This window comes from Trichosurus vulpecula, chromosome 1, assembly GCF_011100635.1.
Source record: "Trichosurus vulpecula isolate mTriVul1 chromosome 1, mTriVul1.pri, whole genome shotgun sequence".
Taxonomy (NCBI): Eukaryota; Metazoa; Chordata; class Mammalia; order Diprotodontia; family Phalangeridae; genus Trichosurus; species Trichosurus vulpecula.
Window position 1 is genome coordinate 514,893,570 of NC_050573.1, and position 24,475 is coordinate 514,918,044.

Consider the following 24,475-nt stretch of genomic DNA (forward strand, 5'->3'; position numbering starts at 1 on the left):
CAACAAAGTTATCAGGTAAATTTCTTTTTTTTCCTTTTTCTTCTCCTCCCCCTGCCCTAGAGATGGCCACCATTAGATACAATAGATATGTATATGTAAAATTATTCTATACATACCTCTATTTATTAGTTTTTTCTCTGGATGCAGATAGCATCTTTTTTCATATCTCCCTTATTTTTAATTTGTGTTTTTATAATAGTCAAAATGATTTAGTTGCTCAAAGTCATTCTCAAAACAATATTGGTGTCACCGCATAAAATGTTGTCTTGCTTTTGTTTACCTGCTACATCATTTTATGCAAGTCTTTCCATGCTGGGATATATTTATGTGTATTTTCTGAAATCAGTGTCAAGGATTTTAATGTTTCCTCAAAATGGGCAGGATCCATTGGCCAATTTGTAGTTAGGCGAAGTAGTGGTTTCATGTAATGTAAGGCAAGCAATTTGGATCAGCAGAATACTTAGTGAGAGCAGTACTCCAGTTTAGTACTCCAATAGTAGATTGTTAGAGAGCACATTGTGAGGTAGCAGACTTACCTCCTTAACTAATGATGCTAGATAAAGAGCACTGAGTGGGGTCTGTTCTGCTGGTTTGATGACCACAGTGTTTCCACAGCAAAGGGCAGGTGCAATTTTCCAAATGGCCATCACCAAAGGGAAATTCCACTATAAAGCAATAGATGAACATTGATTTCTTCATTGATACTGAATTATATTTTCCATTAAACCCATACCTGATGCCTCATAGTGGCATGGGGTGACTGTGAACAGTGGAAGGGAAGTTCTAGAAGGTTCTATTCAGCTAAAAGCCTTTTGATTTTAGGGGAGGTGATGAGTTATATGTCATCTGAAGACCAACATGGTTATGTTTGGAGAGGCTAATCAGAGGAGTGGCTAGCAACTCTCAAACAACTTAGCAAGAATATTTACATTGTGAGAGTATTCTTTAAGATCAAAGAAAGCAGAATCCACACTGTTGAAATCATGATATTTTGAAGTATTAAAATAATGAACTGAACTGAATTTCAGTCCCTATGTTTCCCAAACAATAAATAGTAATAATTATAGTAGTATTAACTCAAATGGAGATCTCATAGATTTTAAATGAGTATAAGTTCAATGGCAACTCATGCATATTTTAAAAGAACTTTTAGGAAAAAAAACACAACTTCTCTATGTGGGGTGGTTAAGGAAGGGCAAGTTTGGTCTTTTAATTTGTGTCCTTAGGAGTGATTTTTCTGTGAAAAGAACAATATTTCATGGAGTAGGAAGCAAATTCTCAATGTGACAATAAGTGAGTAAAGGTAGAAATACTTCTTGTTTTCTTGGCCACTTGTTATTGTTTTCAAATTATTATATTGGGTTTCAAATAGTAGAAACCACCCAGCAAATCAACTAGTTTGTTGGAGGCATAGAGTTCCATAGAAGTATACATAGTCTTATATTCATCTACATTTTTATCAATTCATTAATATATCATAGTATTTACTTATTCTTCTATCTATCTATCTAAATGGAAAGGGCAAATCTTTTCATATCCAGATAATATCCCTTTGAGTTTAAAGGAAATCTCAATAAGCATGGACTCTTGCTTAAATTTTTTTAAAAGATCTATCTTTTCAAAAACAGTTTTCAAAATCTCATATATGGAAGCAACTTACAGGAAGGATTTGGCCACAAACACCAACAGGTTCATGTCTTGTATATGAGAAAAACTTTCCATCTGAAATAAACCAAAATAAACAAGCAAACCCCAAAACATGGTATATCAGACAAATATTGTTCTGAAATAGCCAGTAGAAATAAACAAAAACAAATATTTTCTATGTAGAAAAAAGGTTTTTTTAAATACTATTGCATGGCATAATAGTGTATGGTATCATCATATTATTATTTTTCAATAGGATATTTAAATTCTTACTACTACAAATGTGGGTTTATTTATTTGTTTTATTTAAGTGACCTTTATTATGTGGCATGGTATTTGATGTGACTGAAACCATGAATGCAAGTCATGTCAAAACAACTACATAAAGAGGTGTTAAAAGGGATTTAGAGGGGGGTATAATCCATCCTCTAAAATGTTCTGAAACATATTTGCAAAGGTTTCCAGAAAATCAATGGGAAAATAACAGAGAATGGCATGTATGTGGAGGTGGTGGGTAGGCAGGGAGTAAGGCAAAATGCCACCCTGGAGTTTTAGTATATGGATAATTTAGCAGCAAAAGAGTATTCAGGATTCCTAAAATATTCATGTTTGATTTCCTTTGCTGGTGGTGCAACCTCCAAGAGTGGCCTGTCCTAAATGATTTAAATAATAAAAACAGAAAGTCACAAACATTCCCTCATCTTCTTTTTCTCTCTTCTCCATCCCCAAAGCCTTTTGGTTTAAATGTGAATTTGACTTCTTTCTAATTACTTACTACTCAATTTTGCCTTTCCTGCTAATTTTTTTAATTTTCCTCTTTATAATTCCCAAGAATCTAGCAAACCTTACACATAGTTGGTGCTTAATAAATGTTGCTGTTTGAACTCATTAGATTCACTCCATTTGTATACTTTATTCCTTCTTGCACTTTATCAGAATAGAAACTAAGTCCCCCCCAAAGCCCCATGTCTGTATAGCAGTATTTCCTTATTCTCTTGGCATTCCCAGTCTATCTTTCACTGCTGCTGACCTGCCCAATCCCCATCTCATATGTGTAGTTCACCTTGGCTGGGCTCCTTTATTAGTTTTTAGGCAGTTTCAGTGTTGTTAGTGTTATTTTAAATCCTTGGGGAAACTTAAAGATAATTTACATCAAATCTTCAACTATCAGGCTCATTAAACTGGAGAGTGAAGTTAGTTCTGTATGCTGGAAGTAGAGAATTTCTTGAGGACAAGTTTCCTTCATTTGCTCTTTAGAAGCAGATTTTACACTCACACTCAGTTCATCTCCCAACCTTTGTGCTCAAACTCTGGCTCTTCTTCACTTAGTAAGTAATTTTAGATAAGTATTTTATTTCAATTTCTTCTTTTCTGAACTCTAGCTGAGCTGAATTACACAGAAAATCCTCATTTTCCAGATATGGTACCTAACTACTATTTGATACATGAGCATAACATCTCATTGCAGATTAAAAACAAAACCAAACCCCTCAAAATGAGGCATAACATTAAATGTAAACTTTGAAATGTCTGACCCATACATATGTGTATGTGTGAATGTGTGTTAAATTTTACTCTTTTCAATAATTATTGTATTTCGGTGTATTTCATATTGTATCTATTTTAAAAAATATTTCTATGCCTATTAATGACATATTTTGTTGAGTTTTTCAAAGGCACATAATAAATATTAACAGACTTTTGCAATAGAAATTCAACAAATCACCACAGATTTTTAATAAGCATCATTTTGCATCAAACACTGTATTAGGAGCTTGGTATACATATACAAAGAAGGAAATAAATCCCTACTTCTGATAAGCTTACATTCACGTGAGGGAGACCATAAGTACATATAAATAGATATTCAGCATAAATGTAAAGTTAATAAATAGAAAAGATATATGATATGGAATTATAATAATAAAGATGTGTGTAAAGTACTAAAACTTTCCAAGATAACTTGGAAGAGAGGGCACAAAATTGGGAAGCCTAGGAAAGGCTTCCTCCAGAAGCTTAAATTGCATTTTAAAAGAAGAAAGGTGCTCTGTGAGGAAAAGGTAAGGTGGGAATGAATTATAGGAATAGCAGAAAACTATTGCTAAAGCATGGAGAGAGGTATGGAGTATCATGTGTAAGTAATAGAGAAGGCCAATTTATTTGCAGCACAGAGTGTAGGAAGGGGAGCAAGGTCCAATGTAATTTGAAAGATAGGTTGAGCCCAGGACTTTAAGTGTTAAATAGATGAGTTTATATTTGATCCTTAATGAACTAGGAAGCCATCAGAACTGATTGAATAGGGGAATCACATGGTTGGATTTGTACTTAAATAAAATTATTTTGACAGCCGTGGACCATGTGGACTGGAGTGAGAAAATATTTGAGAAAAACAGACCATCTAGGACGCTATATTCATAATCTTGCCAAGAGGAGATGATACGCTAAGTCAGGGGTGGGGAACCTGTGGCCTCAAGGCCACATGTGACCCTCTAGGTCCTCAAATGCAGCCCTTTGACTGAATGTAAACTTCACAGAACATTTGCATTTAATGTTATGCCTCATTTTGAGGGGTTCAGTTTTGTTCTGTAAAACCTGGACTCAGTCAAAAGGCCATGCCTGAGGACCTAGAAGGCCACATGTGGCCTCAAGGCTGCAGTTTGCCCACTCCTGGTCTAAACCAAGCCAACATTTGTCTAAGTGGAGAGAAGGTGTTAGATAGGAAGGTTGTCACAAAAATAGAAATGACAAGATTTGGACACAGATTGGGTATGTGGGGTAAGGAGCCCAAGATAATGAATATAAGGCAATAGAAAGAGGATCATGCATTAAAATCTGGAAAGGAATAGGGTTTAGCGGCAAAGATAACAAGTTCAATTTTAGACATGTTGACCTGAAGATATCTCTACAATATCCAGTTTGAAATGTCCAATAGGATGGTAATTGAGGATGTGAAACTGAAGTTCAGGGGATAAATTGTGGCTAAATATGTAAAAAGGGGAATTATCTGTTTAGAGATAAGGGTTTAACCCATAGCAACTGAAGAAGTTACTAAAAGGGAATATAAAAGGAGAAGAGAAGAAGCATCAGAAAAAAAACCTTAAGGGCCACCCATTGTTAGAAGATGGGTTATGGATAATTCAGCAGCAGAGAGACTGGGGAGAAACAGTCACTAATATGAAAATATGTTTGATGTGACTGCACATGCATATCTGATGTATGGATTTCTTGCTGTCTTGGGGATGGGGAGGGAAGGGAGAGAGGAAAGGAGGAAGGGAAATTTGAAAATCAAAATCTTATAAAAATGAATTTTTAAAATTATCTTTACATGTATTTGGAAAAATAAAACACTATTTATATTAAAAAAGAGCAGTCAGATGGCTAGGAGTCAAAGCAGGACAAAGCAGTGTCAGAAAAACTTAGAGGAGAGAGAGTCTCCAGGAGGAAAGGATGATTAACAATGTGAAACTCAGCAAATGGGTTGAGAAGGATTAGGGCTGAGAAAAGAAAATCAGATTTGGCAACTAAGAACAATGGCAGTGGAGTGATGAGGGTGGAAAGAAGATTGCAAATGGCTGAGGAGTAGAAAAGAAAGTGGAGGCCACTAATATAAAGTTGTTTTATTTTCAAGGAATTTGGCTGAGAAAGGGTAAGAGATTAAGAATGAGAAACTGAGGGGATGGTAGGGTGTGGTGAAAGAGTATTAGGGATTAGGAAAACTGGAGTTTGTTTAAAGGGAGAGATTCAATATTCAAGAAAGAGGGGAGATGACTGTGGACTGCAATGTCCTGGAGATGATGGCAGGGGGAATAGGATCTCATATGCAAGTAGAAGGTTTGGCCTTGGTAAGGAGACTCCCAAGTCTATCTGGGAATAAAGCAAAGGAAAAGAGACTAGCAGAAAGGAGGAAAGAGTGGTACAGAATATTAAAAACCTAGCACCAAGAGCTACTATGCATTTTTAAAAAGTGCTTCTCAAATTTACTTACCAACTGGGATTGTACGGCCTTGAATCTTATCAGCCCAGCTTGCATAGTAGCGCAAAATAACCGGAGAGATACTTACATCCATCATGTAGGCATGGGGAAAGAGTTTTCCACCATTCAATGCTTCTATTGTCTGAAAAAAAGATCAGGCCCCAAATTGAGTTTCATATGCTATTAAAAGAAAGTGTTACATTAATTTTATTTCAGGCAATAATCTGGTATAATGAAGGAGTGAGGAGTAGATAGGTTTGGAGTCAGGAAGACCTTGGCCTCACTGTTTCTTCTAATATCTACTAGTAGGGTGACTCTGGGAATGCCTCTTAAGCTCTACGTGCTTATGGCAGCACCCTGAGACCTCTCTCCAAAATAAGTTGTCTTATGTAGGATATTAGGAGTTAGAAGACTAGGAACTCCTTCTACTGAAGAAATCACATATCTCTGTTGTGATTCCTCCTGAAAATATATCTTCAGGGGCTTACTTCATGTTTTGAGATATTAGGTAATCTTTTACTCTTCACAGATTACAAGGAGACTACATAGATCAGAGCAGTAGTAGACAAGGCAGTGATGGGGTTTGGGCTGGCACCACATTGTGGGATTTCCCTTAAGGGCAATTGGTGAGCAAAAGGAATCATTAAGGAATTTTAACAGAAAAATGGCATGAACAGAGCTATCAGCAAGGAAGATTAATATATATGGCATATTCTCTTACCTTCCCACCCAACTCCCAGTAGATTACAAACTTAATATAGAAAGGGACCATGTCTTAATTACAGTATTATTGTATTTTTTCCCCTACTAAACACAATTCTTTGAACATAATAGACACTTGAGAGTCAGTGATACACTGACAAGACATTGCTTGATAGAAGGAATAATTTATATCCTGGAGGGTTATCATTTTCCAAATGATGGTGTCTTGAATCCTAGCTAGGCTTGCTATTTTATATAAAATACTGTGCTCAGTTCTTTGTTGCAACTCATTCTGGAAGGGGTGACCAATGCTAATAATATTTATATGGTACTTTTCAGTTTATTAGCTTCTTTCACATGAATTATTTCAACTGGACAATTGTGATTCAGCTGGTGGTGATTGCTGGAATTTGACAGCCCTGAGTTCAAACCTAGCCTCATACATTTACTAGCTGTGTGACCCTGGGCAAATCATGTAACTTCTGTCCGCCTCAGTTTCTCACCTGTAAAATGGGGATAATAATGGCACCTACCTCATAGGGTTGTTGTGAAGGTCAAATGAGATGATATTTGTAACAAACCACTTAGCACAGTACTTGGTACATAGTAGGATGTTACATAAATCAACATTCTTTTCTTTCCCTTTGATCTAGTATCATTTGATCCTCACAACACTATCTGGCCAACAAAAGAGATAGCATTTCTGATATTGCTTTGGTTCTAAAAGTCTTACTTTGTATTTGTAGTGTCAACACCTTGCATAGACCATATTCAGTAAACATTAAATACATTATTATTGGGTTGAATAAATTCTAGTGTCATTTTGTCTTGAAGGGAAGAGGGAAGGTTCAGTGGGAATGCTCTCCAGTCAAGCTTTACGCATAACAAAGCTTTTTTCATGTATAAATAAGAACATCAAACTACATGTCCTCTAAGATAACTTTCAGCTTTACATTTCTATGACTTCCATGAATTGGGTTTTTAGGGATAATATTACCTAATTGATTAATTGCCAACCTATAAATCACTAAAATGTTAAAAATATTCCAAGAGATGTGATGTGCATAAGAATGATATGAGGGTCAAAACAGACACTCACATTATGAATTCCAAAATGTATTTTTTCACTTATTGTTTTTCCTTACCACCCCTAAGGACAGAAGAATTTGCCAGTCTAGGGAAAGAAGAATTTGCCAAAGACTTCATAATTTACATGATGCTTTGGTTAAATAAGTATGATAAGATCCAACTTTTACTAGCCCTATGTAGAAATCACCCCGGACTTAGAGTTAGGATGCCAGCAATGAATCCTGCCTCTAATAATCTCTATCCAGGTTGATTTAGACAAGTCATTTTTCAGTCATCTTATTTATAAGTAAGGATGCTCAGGACTAGACAATTGCTAACGTTCTTCCCAGTATTAAAATCTGATGATGCTATAGCTTTAGATAGGTCACAGTCTCATTGATCCTGAGCATCTTTATTCACAACAGGTAGATAATTTTAATGAATATGAACCTCACAAACTTATTGGAATGAAAATAAACAATTTGTTCAGATTGTTTTTACTGAAAACTGGTTTAAAAGGATATCTGTCTATCTATCTATCTATCTATCTATCTATCTATCTATCTATCTATCTATCTATCTATATCTCAACCATTACTTAAAATATAGAAGTGATAGGCTCTTTGCTAAAGATGGAGTCACACAAAAAAGGATTAGTAAGAACGAGTTTTCTTGGTATCTTGCAAATTTAATCAAGTGTTTTATGACTGAAAAGAAAGGAGGGACAAAACTTCTTACCAAGCTAATTCTACCATGCTATGTAGCTACACTGTAGCTAAGGGGAGTGATAGTGGTTACCCCAAAATTCAAAGAGATAAAATCTAAGAAAGCAGCAATCATTAGAACTCATAGCCTCAAGCATCTATACATAATTGTGCAAATTTGACTTGATAGGTGTCAATGAACCTTGGCTCAAAATGAGGTACATACCTAAAATATGATTGTAGAATAGAAACGTTTTCCAAAGAAAGAGGAGAGGGAAAACAGGAATAAAAGAATGTTAGTTTAAGAATAAATGCCTATGCGAGCAAATTCTTGAATGAGAGGAGAACATAATGGGGAGCTTTTTGGTGATGAGCAATGGAGGCAGAAACAGAAACAGTACTGTTACAGACAAGAGCTCAAAGAATCAGCTTTACAGGTAAAAGGTATGAAGGGTATAGAAGAGTTAGACATTGGTTCTTCTGAACAAGATCTCTAACCTTTCAGTAGGATGAAAGGTCAAAAAGTGCCAGCTCTTTAATATGGCAGCCAAAAATATTTAAAACATTTGAAGGAAGGCCATACAGAAACAGGACTTGACTTGTTCTGCTTGGTCATAGATCACAGGACTAGGCATAAACAACAGAAATTTCAACAAGGCAGTTTTAGACTACATATAAAGATATAACCTTCCTTAGAAGACTAAAGATATCCAATCATGGAATGGGCTGATTTGGGAGTAGTAGTTTTTTTCACATTGGAGGTCTTGAAGCAAAAGGTAGATGACATCTTTTGTAAATTGTAGAAGAGTTAAACTATTTGCTTTCCAAATCTTTTCCACTTCTGGTTAAGTGCTTTTTAATCCTTTAAAGGTGTCATATAAATATTAAGTTATTATTATTAATTAGTACTACTACCACCACTACTACTATTTCTGCTGCTGCTGCTGCTACTACTACTACCACCACCACCACTACTACTGCTAGTACTAGAACTACTACTACCTATAAAAGGAGCTGTCAATAAGAGTTCTTTCAACAGAAGGAGAGAGGAGAAATACATTTTCAGAAGACATTCCTTATAATCTCTCTCTGCATATATATTCATGCATATGTGTGTATGTGTATGTATGTATATTACAGGCAAGATATCATCATTGTAAACAAAATCTTCTCATGATAATTAACATGATTGTGATCTCCACCAATCTTCCTTCATCTGGTGCATACTTACTGCCAAGGGTAGACGGTCCCTTTCTATTAAATCAGCCAGTTTGTTCAGGAGCCGTCCTCTCTGTGAAGCATCCATTGTCCGCCATGGAGACCCCATCTGAAAAGCCTCCCTTGCTGCTTTCACTGCCTTGTCCACATCTGCCTAAAAAGTCAAAGAAAGCTAAGTTTAGAGGAAGAATGCTTGAGTTATTTCCCAAAATAAGTTGGCCATGGAACAACTTAGAGTTGTAGAATTCATATGATGGCTAAGTGTGAACACCACTCAGATGAGAGAGCATTAGAGAATTTCATAGAAAAGAGCAAACGTTATGACTATTTTCACTGATTTTCATATTTTCCCAATGTTGATTTACATAATTTTAAATCACAGGACCACAGAATTTGAGCTGGTAGGGAACTTTTAACTTCATAGTCCTATGTTTATATGAAAATCTTACTACTGTTCTAAGGTTAATATGTTGCATGTCTGGATTGGAACTTGAAGTGTATCTAACCCAACTTGCTTGTTTTACCAGAAGGGAATGGGGAAGCCCAGGGAGTTGAAAGGGACAGCCATGGTTTGAAACAAAGTCTTCTGATTTCAAATGCACATATGATTTCATGACATATGTTATGTTTATCCCTTACTCAAAATCATTTGCTTTTTTGATAATTGTGTTTTTAATATTTGGGGGAAAGGATCTTAACATTGACATTTTCCACCTACAGAACTACTATTTACATAGAATGGAACACCAGGGTTCCCTGGTGGATGGCTCACCATGGCTGCATCTTAAAAGTTTTCGTATGTTATCTCATTGTTGTCATTATCTTTAATGAAATTTTTGATGGTTTCTATGATGAATTCTCTGACCCACTCTTTCTTTAGGATTAGGTGATTTAGTTTCCAATTAATTTTTTATCTATGATTTCAAGGCCATTTATTAAATATAATTTTAATTCATTGTGGTCTGAAAAAAGTGAATTTAATATTTCTGTTTTTCTCCATTTGTGAAGTTTTTAATGCCCTAATACAAGGTCAATTTTAGTGAAAGTATATGTAGCTGTACATGTACAACTGGGAAAAAAAGGCATACTCCTTTATATTCCCAGTCAATCTTTTCTAGCTCTCTATCATATCTAACTTTTTCTAAAATTCTATTCATTTGCTTAATTTCTTTCTTATTTACTTTATGGATAAATTTATATACCTCTGAGAGGGGTCTGTAGCTCATTCAAATTTTCTGTAAAGAATTTGGATGCTATGCCATTTGGTGCATAAATATTTAGCAGTGATATGACTTCATTGGCTACGATATCTTTTTAGCAAAATGTAGTTTCCTAATTATCTCTCTTAATTATATCTTTTTTTTTTGCTTCTGCATTGTCTGAGATCAAGATTGCTACCCCTGCCTTTTTTAAACTTAAGCTGAAGCAAAATAGATTCTGCTCCAGACTTTATTTCAATTGTGTTTATTTTTCTGTTTCAAGTGTGTTTCTTGTAACCATCATAGTTTGGATTCTGGTTTCTAGTCCATTCTGCTATCCACTTCAGTTATGTGAGTGAATTCATTCCATTTACACTCATAGTTATAATTATGAACTCTGTATTTCCTTCCATCCTGTTTTCTTCTGTTTATCCTTCTCTCTCTCTCTCTCTTTTTTTTTTTACCAGGTTCCTCCTCAAATGTCTGCTTTCTTCTGACCACTGCTTCCCTTAATCTACTTTCCCTCTTATCATTCCACCCCTTTGTCTTTTCTCCATCCCCTCCTATTTACTTATTGGTTAAGATACATTTCTATATATAACTAAGTTTGTGTGTTTATATAAATATGGCTATATATCTATTTGCACACACACATATACATACCATATATAGTATATATACCATTTATAGTACCATATATAGTAACATATTGTATGTATCATCTTCTATATACTATATACACACTATATATAATACTATAGTAACTATAATACATATCATATGTAGATATATGATATATACTCTATGCTACTATATGCAGTACAATAAATATATGGCATATACACATTATTCTACTATATACTACTATATATAGTACTATATATATATGGTATATATCTACATATATATGTATAGTACTACTATATAATATATCTTATACTACTATATACTATATGTATATGCAAATTATATATACACATATAGTAGTATATGGTGTGTGTGTGTATGTGTGTGTGTGTGTGTGTGTGTGTGTGTGCGTGCGCGTGTGTATTCTTCCCTCTTTAAATTGGTTCAGATGAGAGTGAGGTTCAAGTGTTGCACATCCATTTTTCCCTCCAGTGTAGAAGCTCTTCCTTGAACAACTCTTTTATGTGAGATAATTTTCCTATTCTTCCTCTCCCTTCCCCCTTTTCCTAGTGAATTCTTCCTTCTCAGTCCTTTATTTATTTTTGAGAAAACTCCCAATATAATCAATTTACACCTGTGCCTTCTGTCTATGTAGACTCCTTCTAATTCCCCTAATACTGACATAGTTCTTAGGACTTACATGAACCATCTTCCCATAAAGCAATGTAAACACTTTAATCTTATTGAGTCTTTTATGATTTCTCTGACATGCTTTCCCTTTTTAAAGCATCTCTTGATTCTTCTCCTTGAATGTCAGGTTTTCTATTCGTCTCTGGTATTTTATGTCAGTAATGCTTGAAAGTCCTCTATTTCATTATATGTCCATTATTTTTTCTCCCTGAAAGATTATACTAACTTTTGCTGAGTAGGTCATTTCAGTTTGTAATCCCAGCTCATTTGCAAACCCTCAGCTCTTTTAACATGGTATCTGCTAAATATTGTGTGATTCTGATGGTAGCTCTATGGTATTTCAATGATCTCTCTCTGGTTTCTTGCGTTATTTTCCCCATGATCTGGGGTATGGAATTTAGATATAATATTCCTTGAACTTTTCATTTTGGAATTTCTTTCAGAATATGATCAGTGGATTCTTTCCATTTCTCTTTTGCCCTCCACCTCTAAGATATCAGTGTAGTTTTCTTTTATAACTCTTAAAATATGTTGCCTAGGCATTTTTTTTTGAATATGGCTTCCAGATATTCCAACCATTATTTTTCCCTTGTACATTTATTTATTTTCTAGCTGTTTTGCTTTTTAAAAATATTTTCACTTTTTTCTTTTTAAAATACATTTTATTTTTCCCCCAATTATATGTTAAAAGAATTAAAAAAATTTTAAAAAGTTTTGTGCCCCAAATTCTGTCCCTTCCTACACATGTACAGTCATGTAAAACATTTCCATCTCAGTCATTTTGTAGAATGAAATTTAAATAAAAAAGAATGAATAAAAGAAAGAAAGAAAAAACAAAAAAGAGGAAAGAAAGAAAGGGAGAAAGAAAGGAAAATAGCATGCTTGTTTGTATTCAGACAGTATCAGTTCATTCTCTGGAGGTAGATATGTTTTATCAATAGTCCTTTGGGATTGTCTTGAATTACTGCATTGCTGAGAATAGCTAAGTCATTTACAATTAATTCTTCATCATAAAGTATTGTTGTTACTATACACAATGTTATCCTGGTTCTGCTCACTTCACTTTACAACAGTTCATGTGAGTCTTTCTAGGTGTTTCTGAAATCTGCCTGCTTGTGATTTCTTGTAGTACTGAGTAGGCTGTATTTTGGGCCCTCCTGGCTTAAAGTGAGTGTCAATGGTAACTGTTTCACTTTGGAAATGCAATCCTGAGGGTCTTCCCCTCCCAGCTTGATTTTTTTTCTTTTTTTCTAATTAAAGGGGCCATTTCCTGTTTCACTTCTTAAAGAGGCCTATTCACTGAATGGGCGATACCTCACTCTAAGTGAGTATCTGAAAAGGCCTTAGTCTAAAAGGGACAGGGTCACCCATTTCATCCTAGGCCATCTCCAGTCATATCTGGTCACTGGATCCACATGGCTCTGGAGGAGAAAGTGAAGTTGCTGACCTTGCACAGCCTTTCCTCACTCAAATCAAAGTCAATTGCAAGTCATGTCATCATTTCCCTAATAACATGGTCCTCTTCAAAAATAAGGACAAACACAATGCCATAGCTCGTTTAGTCATTTCCCAACTGATGCACTGCTTCTCAATTTCCAGTTCTTAGCCACCACAAAAGAGCTGCATCATGGCATGGAGAATACAGTTTTTGAATGTAAAGCCAAAAGAGAACAAATTTGGGCAGTGGATACTGTTTTATATGGTAGAAGTACAAAAAGACAAAGGAAAGCAAACTGCTGTTTCCTAGTAATCTTCTGCTGTTCATTTAGTTGTTCTTTTCGTGATATCTCAATCTTTTTGTTCATTTTGTTCACTTTACTGGTATCTATATTTTGTTCATTTAGTGATATCTGTATCTATATAGATAGCTCATTAACTACAAGTATGTGCTAGGAATCAAAAGTTATAGGAATGAATATCCAATTCCATGACAGATATGTTGACCTGAATATACTCAAATTCAACCTACTGATAGTTGAACTCATCATTTTTCCTCTCCATGTAGATCTCTTGCCAAACTTCTGGTTTTCTGTTGATGATACTAGCATCCTACCACCTTGCTACCATTGTTTGAAAAAATATTGATGTTTAATCTGGAAAGTGTAAGATGTAGGGATGACTTGATAGATTTTTTTTGAATAGTATGCAAGATGTCATATAGAAGAATTAGATCTATTCTGTTTGGCCTGAGGATGGGGGACAGGAAACTTAGAAATATCAGATAGATGGTATAGAGAAGCAATTTAGGTTCATTCTAAGGAAGAAACTTCCTAACAATTAAAAATATTCAGAAGTTTCATGCACTGCCTCAGGTATTAGGGAGAACTTTAGCAATCTAGAATACTCCCTGAGATATTCTAGAGCAGAATCTAGCTGCGATATGGATTGGATAAGATGAAGCCTTCTCTGACTATTCCAATCCTTCACTTGGCTCTCTCTTGTTATTGTCTGAGCCAAGCAATTTAATATTTATTTACATTCTCTTTTGTATTGCTCTTTAATGGTTTCACATGTATTGGTCTGGTTTATAATAACCTCCTCGGAGTCAAGGATAACACCTTAGTCTGCATGCTGTGCCTGTATATCCCAGAAAATACTAATGAGGATTATTTTATTACCAATAGAGGTTGGCACCAGTTTTGACAATCTTTGGCAGTTATACGAGATATTGAGCAGTTAGATGTGAACCCTGGTTTTCTTGATTCTGAAGCCACTCTGTGAACTATGCCATGTTACCTTCCCGTGATGTTCAGCTTTCTTTGTTTCTAGTGATGTTTTGGCTGACATGATTTGATTCATTATTACAGAGATTCAGATATACAAGTAATATTTTTAATATATACTAATGTATAATAACACAGTAAATAAACTTTTGTATGTTTTGTTGACACTTGAGTTGCTTATCAATCAATGAACATTTATTAAACACTTACTATGTTCCATACAGTATGCTAAGTACTGGAAATACAAAGAATGCCAAATGACAGTCCCTGCTTTCTATCTAATGGGGGGAGATGGGAGAAGATAACATGTAAACAACTATGTACAAACAAACTATAAAGAAAGCTAAATTGGAAAGGATCAACAAGGAAGGTACCAGAATTAAGGGGACTTTGGAAAGACTTGTAGAAATTGAAATTTTAGCTGAGACTTGATGGAAGCTAGGGAGGCCAGGAGGCTAAGATGAAGAGGGAGAGCATTCCAGGCATTGAGGGCATCCACTGAAAGTGCCTGGAGTCTAGAAATGAAGGGTCTTGATTAAGGAAAAAGCAGTGGTCAGAAGCAAAACAAACTTTTGAGGAGGGACAGGGTTAAAAAAGAGAAGAAAAAATGGAAGAAAAAAAGAGGGAAATCATAGTAATCATAGCTGTGAATGTGAATGGGATAAACGCATCCATAAGACAGAAATCAATAGTAGATTAGATTAGAAACCAGAGTCCAACAATATGTTGTTTACAAGAGACACATTTGAAACACACACAATGCATAGAGTTAAAATAAAGGGACTTGAGTAGAATCTATTATTCTTTAGCTGAAGTAAAAAAGCAGAGGTAGCTAGCTGACCAAAGGGGTATAATACTGTGCATACTCTTTGCCCCAGCAATACTAGGTCTGTATCCCTAAGAGATAAAAGAGAAAGGGCCTCTATGTACAAAAATATTTATAGCTGGTCTTCTGGGGGCAGAAAACAATTGGAAATGCAGGGCATGGCTTTCAAATGGAGAATGGCTGAACAAGTTGTGGTTTATGATTTGACTGAATAGAATTGCACTATAAGAAATGAGGAGCAGGATGATTTCAGGAAAATCTGGGAAGACCTATATAAACTGATGCAAAGTGAAGTAAGCAGAACCAGGAGATCATTGTACATGATAACAGCAATATTGTAATGCAGATTAACTGTGAAAGTCATAGCAACTTTGATTAATAGTATGTTTTAAGACAACTCTGAAGTACTTATGATGAAAAATGCTATCAACCATAAGAGAACTGATGAACTTTGAATGCAAAATGAAGGGTTATTTTCTCACATTTCTTGCAATATCTCTAATATGGAAATGTGTTTTGCATGATTTCATGTATATAAATGATATCATATTGTTTGCCTTCTGAAATGGTGGGTGTGGGGCTGTATAGGGGGAGAAAAAGTAATTTAAAAATGTTAAAAGTAAATAAATAATATATATTTTAAAAAAGAATGCAAGAAAGTAAGGTTTCCTAATAATCTCATGTGAGAAAACTCACCTTATCTCCTTCTTCCACATCACAAATTTTTTCTTCAGTAGCAGGGTTAATGACTGGGAATTTCTTGCCACTCACTGAATTATGCCATTCATTATTTATAAATATCTATTGGGAAATACAAAAGGAAATCAAAGTTACACACACAGTGATTTAGCCCTGGAAAGTTTCCCACAGTGATTAAGCCTGAAACACTCAAAACATCTTATTTACATGTATCAGTGGTACCACTTTTCTACCCTTTTAAGTCAAAGATACAATAATTCTGCAATTCTAGCTTCCCCCTTTAGTATATTTTGGACACATAAAAATTAAACCATGACATAATCTTTGTAACTGTCATTAAAAATGACATTAGTAGGCAAGACTTCTAATGATGAAATGAAGTTCCCTAAAATAAAGACTTCATTCAGTTTTTGCAAGATTAGGTTGTTTAGCGTTGAAGTCACATGGATAATTGCAAATTATTTTACTTCTTTCATGTTCTTAATCATAGGATGAGTGATTTGGTTTTAGAATACTGAGAAGAGGAACACAAGATAGATAGCCCCACATAAACAAATATGCAAACATATGTGTATAGTTGTGAGCAGGTAGTGGTGGTGGGTAGGGGAGCTGCTCACTCAAAAATAAATTGAAAGATGTTAGACAAGGGGGAACCATGTGTACTCTGTTAGATAATCAAAAAGACCTATATAGTACATATGATAATATGTCATCCTGTTCCTTGATTCTTGGCTTTCGAATGTATTTTACAATGTTTAGGGTCTTTTGATTCACTTTAGGTTCTTAATTTCTCTGTATTTAAAGTCTCTCTTGCTTATTAATTTATGCTGCTGGAGGCATCCTACCTCAAAGTGCCTCCAAAATGTTTTTGATCTCCACTGAGAGTCAGTCCTTCTACTGATTCCCTGGGCCTCATGCTGGTGCTGCAAGTTTCATCTCCTCTCTATGAGCAAGATAGTGAGGGAGAGGTCTCACCAATAAAATTGGTTTCATACTAGATTTGAAGTCCTCTCTTGACCCATATATTCAAAGTCATCATGTAAAGCTTTCATGGTTATAGAGAGATATGCTCTCGGTAGAATTAACTGTTTCCTGGTACCATTAGGGGAATCAATCATAGTACATTCTAATATTCCATTGTTCCAACATCCACCGTTGTTTGAATAGAATGATGTTTTTAAGTGACTAGAATTTGAGACATTTAGCATAACTTCTTTGCTTTTTGGGCTATATAATTCCCCCAGTCCTTCATCACCTGATGTTGCTTTCAGTCATCTAGTTATATCTGAGGCCAGGAAGGTTGGTTCAATGTAACAAAATTCATATATTTATGGCTCAAATACTCTCTGGTTTCAACACCTTCCTACTTACTCATAGTATATCTCCCTGGCTACCACATATAGCCCTCACAACTTAGTCTTTGATAACATGACTATTACAGAAGTGTTTTGCATGATGATACACATGTAGCCTATGTTGAATTGCTTTCCTTCTCAAGGAGTTTGGATGGGGAGGGAAAAAGGGAGAGAATTTGGAACTCAAAGTCCTAAAAACAAATGTTCAAAAAAAAGTTGTTTTTACATGCAACTGGGAAATAAGATATACAGGCAATGGGGTATAGAAATCTATCTTGCCCTACAAGAAAATAAGGGGAAATGGGATAAGGTGGCGGGGGAGTGGGGTGACAAAAGGGAGGACAGATTGGGGAAAGGGGCAATCAGAATATATGCCCTCTTGGGATGAGAGGGGAGGACAAAAATGGGGAGAAGATTTGTAACTCCAAATCTTGTGGAAATCAATGTTGAAAACTAAAAATATTAAATAATAAAAAATAAATTTAAAAAATAGAAGGAAAGGATCCTACAGAATCATAAACGGTGCCTAATATGCTCTTCTGGTTGTGTTGTAGTTCTGAATATTTCCCTGAGTAATGCTATTATCTATAGAGAGAAGTGATCCTGACCAAGCTGGGACATAAGGCATCCTATTTTACTCCTTAGTGAGGGCTGCATGAGCATCCCTAAGATTTGTCATAGAAAGGACTGCTGTTCAGGTTTGTAGTAACTTAAGTTCCTCTCCCACTCTGGTATTCAGTGATCCTATTTTCTCAGTGCCTTATCTCAGTTAGCTTTAACTGGAAGAAAGTAACGTGATACATTCATGGTAAACACTAAGGCACATATGAAAAAGGAGTTTGATGTGTTGCCCTTGTAGAGACCTTTACAACCTGAAAGAAGATGCCAGATAATTCACAGGAGTGACTGTGATTTTTGCATTTTATTTTTTTTTGTTTTAGCCAAGGAAAAAGACAAAGTTTATTAGGGATTCACCATAATGGGTTGTCTCAAGAAATCCCACCCTTTGTGACACCTGTTTTCACAAGCAGGCCAGACTCAATCTACTGAGCGAGACTGAATCTGAGCTGATTTTTGCATTGTAGGTAGCATAGTAGGTAGATATTTCAAGCGTTCCAGGTCATTCCCAATATAATCACATAGGGCACTCTTTACTCTGGTTTTGAATAAAAAAATTTCTCATACAGAGAGAGCAAAATCAAAAATTTTTTTTTTAGCAAGTTAGATACATGCCTACTGAGTAGGCTATGTTCAGAAGCTAGAATAGATATTTATGTGAAAAAAAATCATCTTCCCCTTTAACAGGGTTAAAACAGAATGTGAAACTTGTGAAAGGTGTCACAAATCATTCTTTATTGGAAGGTAAGGTGTCACTGGCCCAGGAGTTAAGAACATGAGAATTCCCAAAGCCTTTGTCTCCTCATCAGCTCCCTTCCCAGACCAAATTGTGCCTTTTTAGTAAAGAAAGAAAAAAAAACAGCCCTCCTTACCAATAAGCCTTTCCATTCTGCCCCTACTCCTTCAGTAATTAATTTTATTTATCAATTCTTTAGACTTTTTTTTAGTTTTGAGTATATATATTTCTCCTTTAACATTCAAGATTCCATCTTTTGTGCCTATTAGGAGTTTGTTTTTTTCAGGTACGAAATTTTTAAATCTATATTCAGTTCAATAATCCCTCTTTTATATTTTGTTCATTTATTTTTTAAGCATTTAATTACTTAGGAAAGAACTCCCCATCTAATAAGACCCGCTAGGAAAACTGGAAAGCAGTCTCACTGAAATTAGGGTAGACAAACATTTTAAACTATGATTCCATGATAAATTCAAAATGAATAAGCTACCTGCACGTTAAAGACTTGGGAAAACTGTATCCCACAGGCTGAATCTAGTTTGTCATCTGTCTTTGTACAGCCAATGACATAAAAGTGGATTTTACAATTTAAGATATAATAAAACTTTATTTAAAAGTGTAAAAACCACTCAGCTCACAGGTCATGCAACAGCAGGCTGGGAGTCAGATTTGGCCGTTATGGCCAAACCCTGTTAAAGGTCATGCAATAAAAGAAGTGAAGAAAATCACCTATCTTTCCTGGCTATGTAGAGAAGTTTAATCATTAACCAAACAAGGGATGGTGCCAATTAAAAAATGTGAAATAAACAAATCTGGTCTTATGAAATTGAAAAAAGTGTTTGCATAAATAAGAGCATAGACTTAGGAATTATTGACTGGGGGAAATGTGTCACACTTTTTCGGTAAGGATTTAATCTCTTAATTGTTAGACTTTTTGAAGAATGGACATTTAATTTTATTTATCTCTTCTTGAGTTCATCTATTTCTTTTCTAATTTTTAAGATTTCTGCATTTATTTTTAATTTATTGACTTTCTAATTTTGTAATGTGATTTTCCATTAAAATTCTTTTTACTTTGTTAATACATGCAATAAATACTCTGAAGATTGCTTTAGGAACATTTTAGAAATTTGGGCAGATCGACTTGTAATTATCATTGCTGTTCATCTAGTTCTGATTTTTTTAAAATAAAATTTGTTCTTTGTCCAATAATTATTTAGGATTTCATTCTTAAATTTCCATTTAGGTTTTCACATTTTTCTTGTACCACTTTAACTGAGTTATCTTAATACTGTTTATGGTGTTGTAGTCTCTAAAGGCTATGTCTAACATTTCTGCTTTTTTACATTTATTTCCAAATTTTATGCAACTCAATACACGCTCTACTTATGTAAAAATGTCATGTGGTCCTGATGTGTGTGTGTGTGTGTGTGTGTGTGTGTGTAATATGTAATTTAGTGGTTTCATTCAGAAGGTACCATTAATCATTCAGCTCTAAATTCTCTGACAACTTGTTCAATTCTATGTTTTCTTTTTAGTTTATTTTTCTTTTAGATTTATCAGATTTGGAGAAAGGAACATTAAAGTTTCCAGTTATTACTGTGTTAACATATTGTAAATCATTCTTCAATTTAGTAAATACCTTCCCTTATGGATGTAGATACTATCCTGCTTAGAGAATATAATTTAAAAAGTGATATTAGTTTTTTTTCCTCAATTATCTCCATATTTTCCTCCCTTTGTGTCAACAATGTTGCTTAAATTATTTTATAGTTCCCATTCCTTTTTTAGGCTAGTATTTTGTTGCAGTGATTGGTTTTTCTTAATCTTATTGGATAACACCTAATTTCCACAGGCTCCCATCCCCCACTTCACTATTTCTGCTATTTTTCAACCCTTTTCCTAGTTTTAATGTTTTACATAATTTATTTATTTCTGTTTCTTAATTTCTTTAAATTGTCAACTTTTTTCTTCTTCATCTTTCTCCCCTGTTATTTAAGTGATTAATTTCTTTACTTTGTTCTCTTCATAATTTTTCCCCTTTCTGTATATATTCTTAATTTTTATGCTATGACTTTTGGTCTAGAAATTTATTTATTTCTTCTGTAGTTTCTTTCTGTTCCTCAAAAATGAAAGCCTGTGAGTTTGAGCTCCATCTTAAGCAATTTCTCTATTCAGAATTTCTGGGCTATTTTCTTATGTTATTTCTTACATTATAATGCACACACATATATGTATAAATGCACAGTGTGCATATATATATTTATATATAGTGGTAAAGTTTAAGAAATATAGCAAATTTGAACTCCATCTTCTATCTGATTTCAGTATTAAGAACTTCTGGGGTGTGTTCTTGTGTTATTTCATGAAATCTTTGGTATTTCAGCCTCTTTTCCTTATACTCTCACATTATTTAACTTATGATTATTCCCCCTTGAAGAGGGGAGTATAACTGGATGATAAATTTGCTTCATTTTTCTCCTTTGTAGAAGGATTTATGTTTTGCTAACTAAGGTTCTTGCTCTAAGTAGTCTGCCTCTCTCTCTCTCTCTCTCTCTCTCTCTCTCTCTCTCTCCCTCTCCCTCTCCGTCTGCCTCTCTCAATCTCTCTCTCTCTCTCTCACTCTCTCTCTCTCTGTCTCTGTCTCTCTCTCCACTCCCCCCCAGCTGTGTTTAATTTTTCTTTCTTTCAGGTAAACTTGCTGGCTTACTACACCAGTTCTTCCCTTTTCTTCTCTGGCTGGACTGAGTCAAGACTTGTGCCTAGGGTCAACGGTAGGCAAAAACAGTGTTCTGGACAGAATTTCTGTAGACATGGGTCTCTAACTCACCCATTCCCCATCGGGTATAAATTAATTACTCTTTTTTCAATACTGTGCATATACCTAGGCATAATCAATGCAGGGTGGCATGTGGACAGGGCATGGTATATGCTACCAGCCTCTGGAACAAAAGACAATCCAATTGTGAATCTGAGGCAGAAGCCCACAGGTTGGCCTCTGCATCCTTGACAATAGTGTGGAGTTTGATGGGAGAAGGGGCTTGAGTGAGTGCTTTAAGGATTATTATTCTTCAGTGCTAATCCAGAACACCTTTACCTAGTTAAATTTCTCTTTAATAAATCTAGATCTGGCACAAAAGTCTTTTTTTCCTATGTAAAAGATTTGAAAGTTTGTCTGGATTGGTATAAATATTTAGTCTACCATCTTGTCAGTCAGACACATGATCTGGAAGTCTCTTGTATTGGTATTTTTTGGCTAGATGGAAATACCTAAAGTTAAAATTTCCTTGACATACACTAGGAAAGTGGAAAGTTTTGTAAAAATGGTTTTAATCACCAAAATTTTTCTTAATGACCACAAATCAAATTTCACCACCTCCCCATGCTCACCAGTTAAAGAGGCTGAGTTTTATGCTTATGCGTTTGGATTGGAAAGATATGCTTTTACTTAAGCATAACATGATAGCAGAAAAAATAGATCTGGCATTGCCAGAATTTTGGAGTTTCTAGGAACAAATAATATTTATTTCAAATTAGCCTATAGAAAACAGAAAGGAAATTGAGGACCAATGAGGTTATATCATTTACCTTATTTTGTATATCAATTTGTGGCAGAAAACTCCATATCAATCAACCTCAATTAAGCCAGCTACTATGTGGAATATTATACTTTAAAAATGTTAATTTTGGCACCCACTTTGGGGAGAACAAAGTTGTTTATAGTGTACAATACCTTAGAGTTGCAAATGGTAGGAATATAGAAGTTATTTTGGTTATTATACATCTTTATGAAATTCATTGACTCCCCAAACTTGATAAAACATTTTTTTACAATAAGATTAAAAGAAAATTTATACCTCCAAATAAGGCATTTTGTCAAAGGAATGATCTGTAGAATTTGACACTTTCCCCCCAGAAAGCCCATAATACTCAGTTTTTTAAAAAGAGAAATATACTAAACTTGAAAATGCTTAAGATCTCCAAGGCTGCAAATAAGTTATTTCTCCTCTTCCAATTTTTCTATTATTGAAATTGGTTTGTTCAGAAAGCAAAACTGGCCATCTATAGAGTTCAGACACAAGCATTCTTATCTTCTGCTGTGCATTACAACCAAAGTCAGTTTCAAATTATATAATAAATCAGCACTGCTTTAGTGAGTTGGGGGGAGGTATGTGGAAATCTTTCTTCAGAGGTCCTGTGATTTGACTTTAAGGCTTTTTTTTATAACAGTTTGGAATGAGCACACATGACAGAAACATTTTTGGACTTAACAAGTTGGAACCGTGCTTTAGTTTCACTTTAGCCATGATTCTCTAAGTGGGGAGACTGGAGACCAGCTTTGGCTTTATGTTCTTATTAATGTTGACCAGTCTGCTGCTAGGCATCTGTTTCAATAGCAGTAAGCATATCTAGTGACATAAATTAATTTATTCATAATACACAATATAGCATGCTGGGTTTCCTTCAGCTTTTATCTCAAATATGCTTATTGAAATAATGATCCTTAACTATTCCCTGCTCCCCGCATCCATCCATACAAAACTATGCAACCATCAACTATATCCCTTAAATGACTTGCACCACCTCCTATAAGAAGATGTATGAATACAGTCGAGCATCAGAATCCAGACTAAATTGTATAAGGTTATTTTTCCTACTTAATATCTTGTATTTAGTAAGATTCTTTAACCAAATCACCATTATGTATAGCTACTGTTAATTCTTATAATGTATTTTAAATAAGACTACTTTAACATTCCCCCTTTTTCTATAACTGTATTTTTCACCTACCTAAGGTAAGGAAACAGACATGCATTTTGAATCTACTCACCTTAGCATACTGAATTTTGAGGTTGGTGAGTGGGGCAGGCATGTTCCCCTCTGCTGGATTCGCTGAAGACATTTCTGGGCTGGTTCTAGAGACACAAGTGAAGTCAAGTAGCAGACTAGGTTTAGCAATTTTGTGCTGACTGAATGCTTCCTTGGCTTTATTTTTCCCTTTTAATCTGAACTCACTGAGGATTATTTGCATACTGGACTGTGACTGGATGAACCAAAAAGAAAATGAAAGTACCTTTTTTTTTTTGTAAGAGAAGAACTCGACTATAACATAAATCTTTAAGAAACCATTTTATCAAACCTGTAGCTAGTCTGGAACACAGTTTATTATATGCAAATGAATTCATAATTTTAAAAAATCGAAATATTGGACAAGAGTAATAGCTGCTTTGATTATTGAGGTTGAAATCATCCCCTCCCCTCAACTCCCATTCCCTCAACCCCTTTACTGTTTAAATTAATTTTTCTGAAAGCTATCAGCAAAGGAAAAAAGGCAGTAGTCTTTGGGTACTCCTAGTTTTGGAAGATATGAGGGGGAAGACATTGGTGCCTTTTTTTCAATTAAAAGACTGCTTAATCTAACATGCTACATGTTACTTCATATGAGTCTTACAACAATTCTGAGATATATGCTACTGCTATCCCTATCTTTAAAATGAGAAAACTAAGGCTCAGTGATTGACGTAAGTCCTAACATCACATAGTGAGGAAGTATCCAAAGTGTTAAGCCCTAGTGCTTCTTCATTCTTACTGTAGCTCTCTGGCCACCAAGGGGCTCTCGTCACCTCTGCTGAGGTAGTTCCTTTGAGTGAGGGACAGAATTGGACAGCTTATCACTCTTTTCTACCTAA

General features: G+C 34.9%; 1 protein-coding gene across 1 annotated transcript in view; it reads right to left on the reverse strand.

The window, feature by feature from the left end:
• Positions 1-23,773, reverse strand: part of LOC118833609 (retinal dehydrogenase 1-like) — a 41,866-nt gene extending 18,093 nt beyond the window's left edge. The window contains exons 1-6 of the mRNA XM_036740986.1: positions 23,617-23,773; positions 16,074-16,178; positions 9,326-9,466; positions 5,633-5,762; positions 1,661-1,722; positions 537-665 (exon numbers count right to left, since the gene is read on the reverse strand). Coding sequence (XP_036596881.1) covers positions 537-665; positions 1,661-1,722; positions 5,633-5,762; positions 9,326-9,466; positions 16,074-16,178; positions 23,617-23,688 — 639 coding nt within the window. The 5' untranslated portion in view covers positions 23,689-23,773. The remainder of the gene's footprint in view (positions 1-536; positions 666-1,660; positions 1,723-5,632; positions 5,763-9,325; positions 9,467-16,073; positions 16,179-23,616) is intronic.
• Between the last annotated feature and the right edge of the window lie 702 nt (positions 23,774-24,475).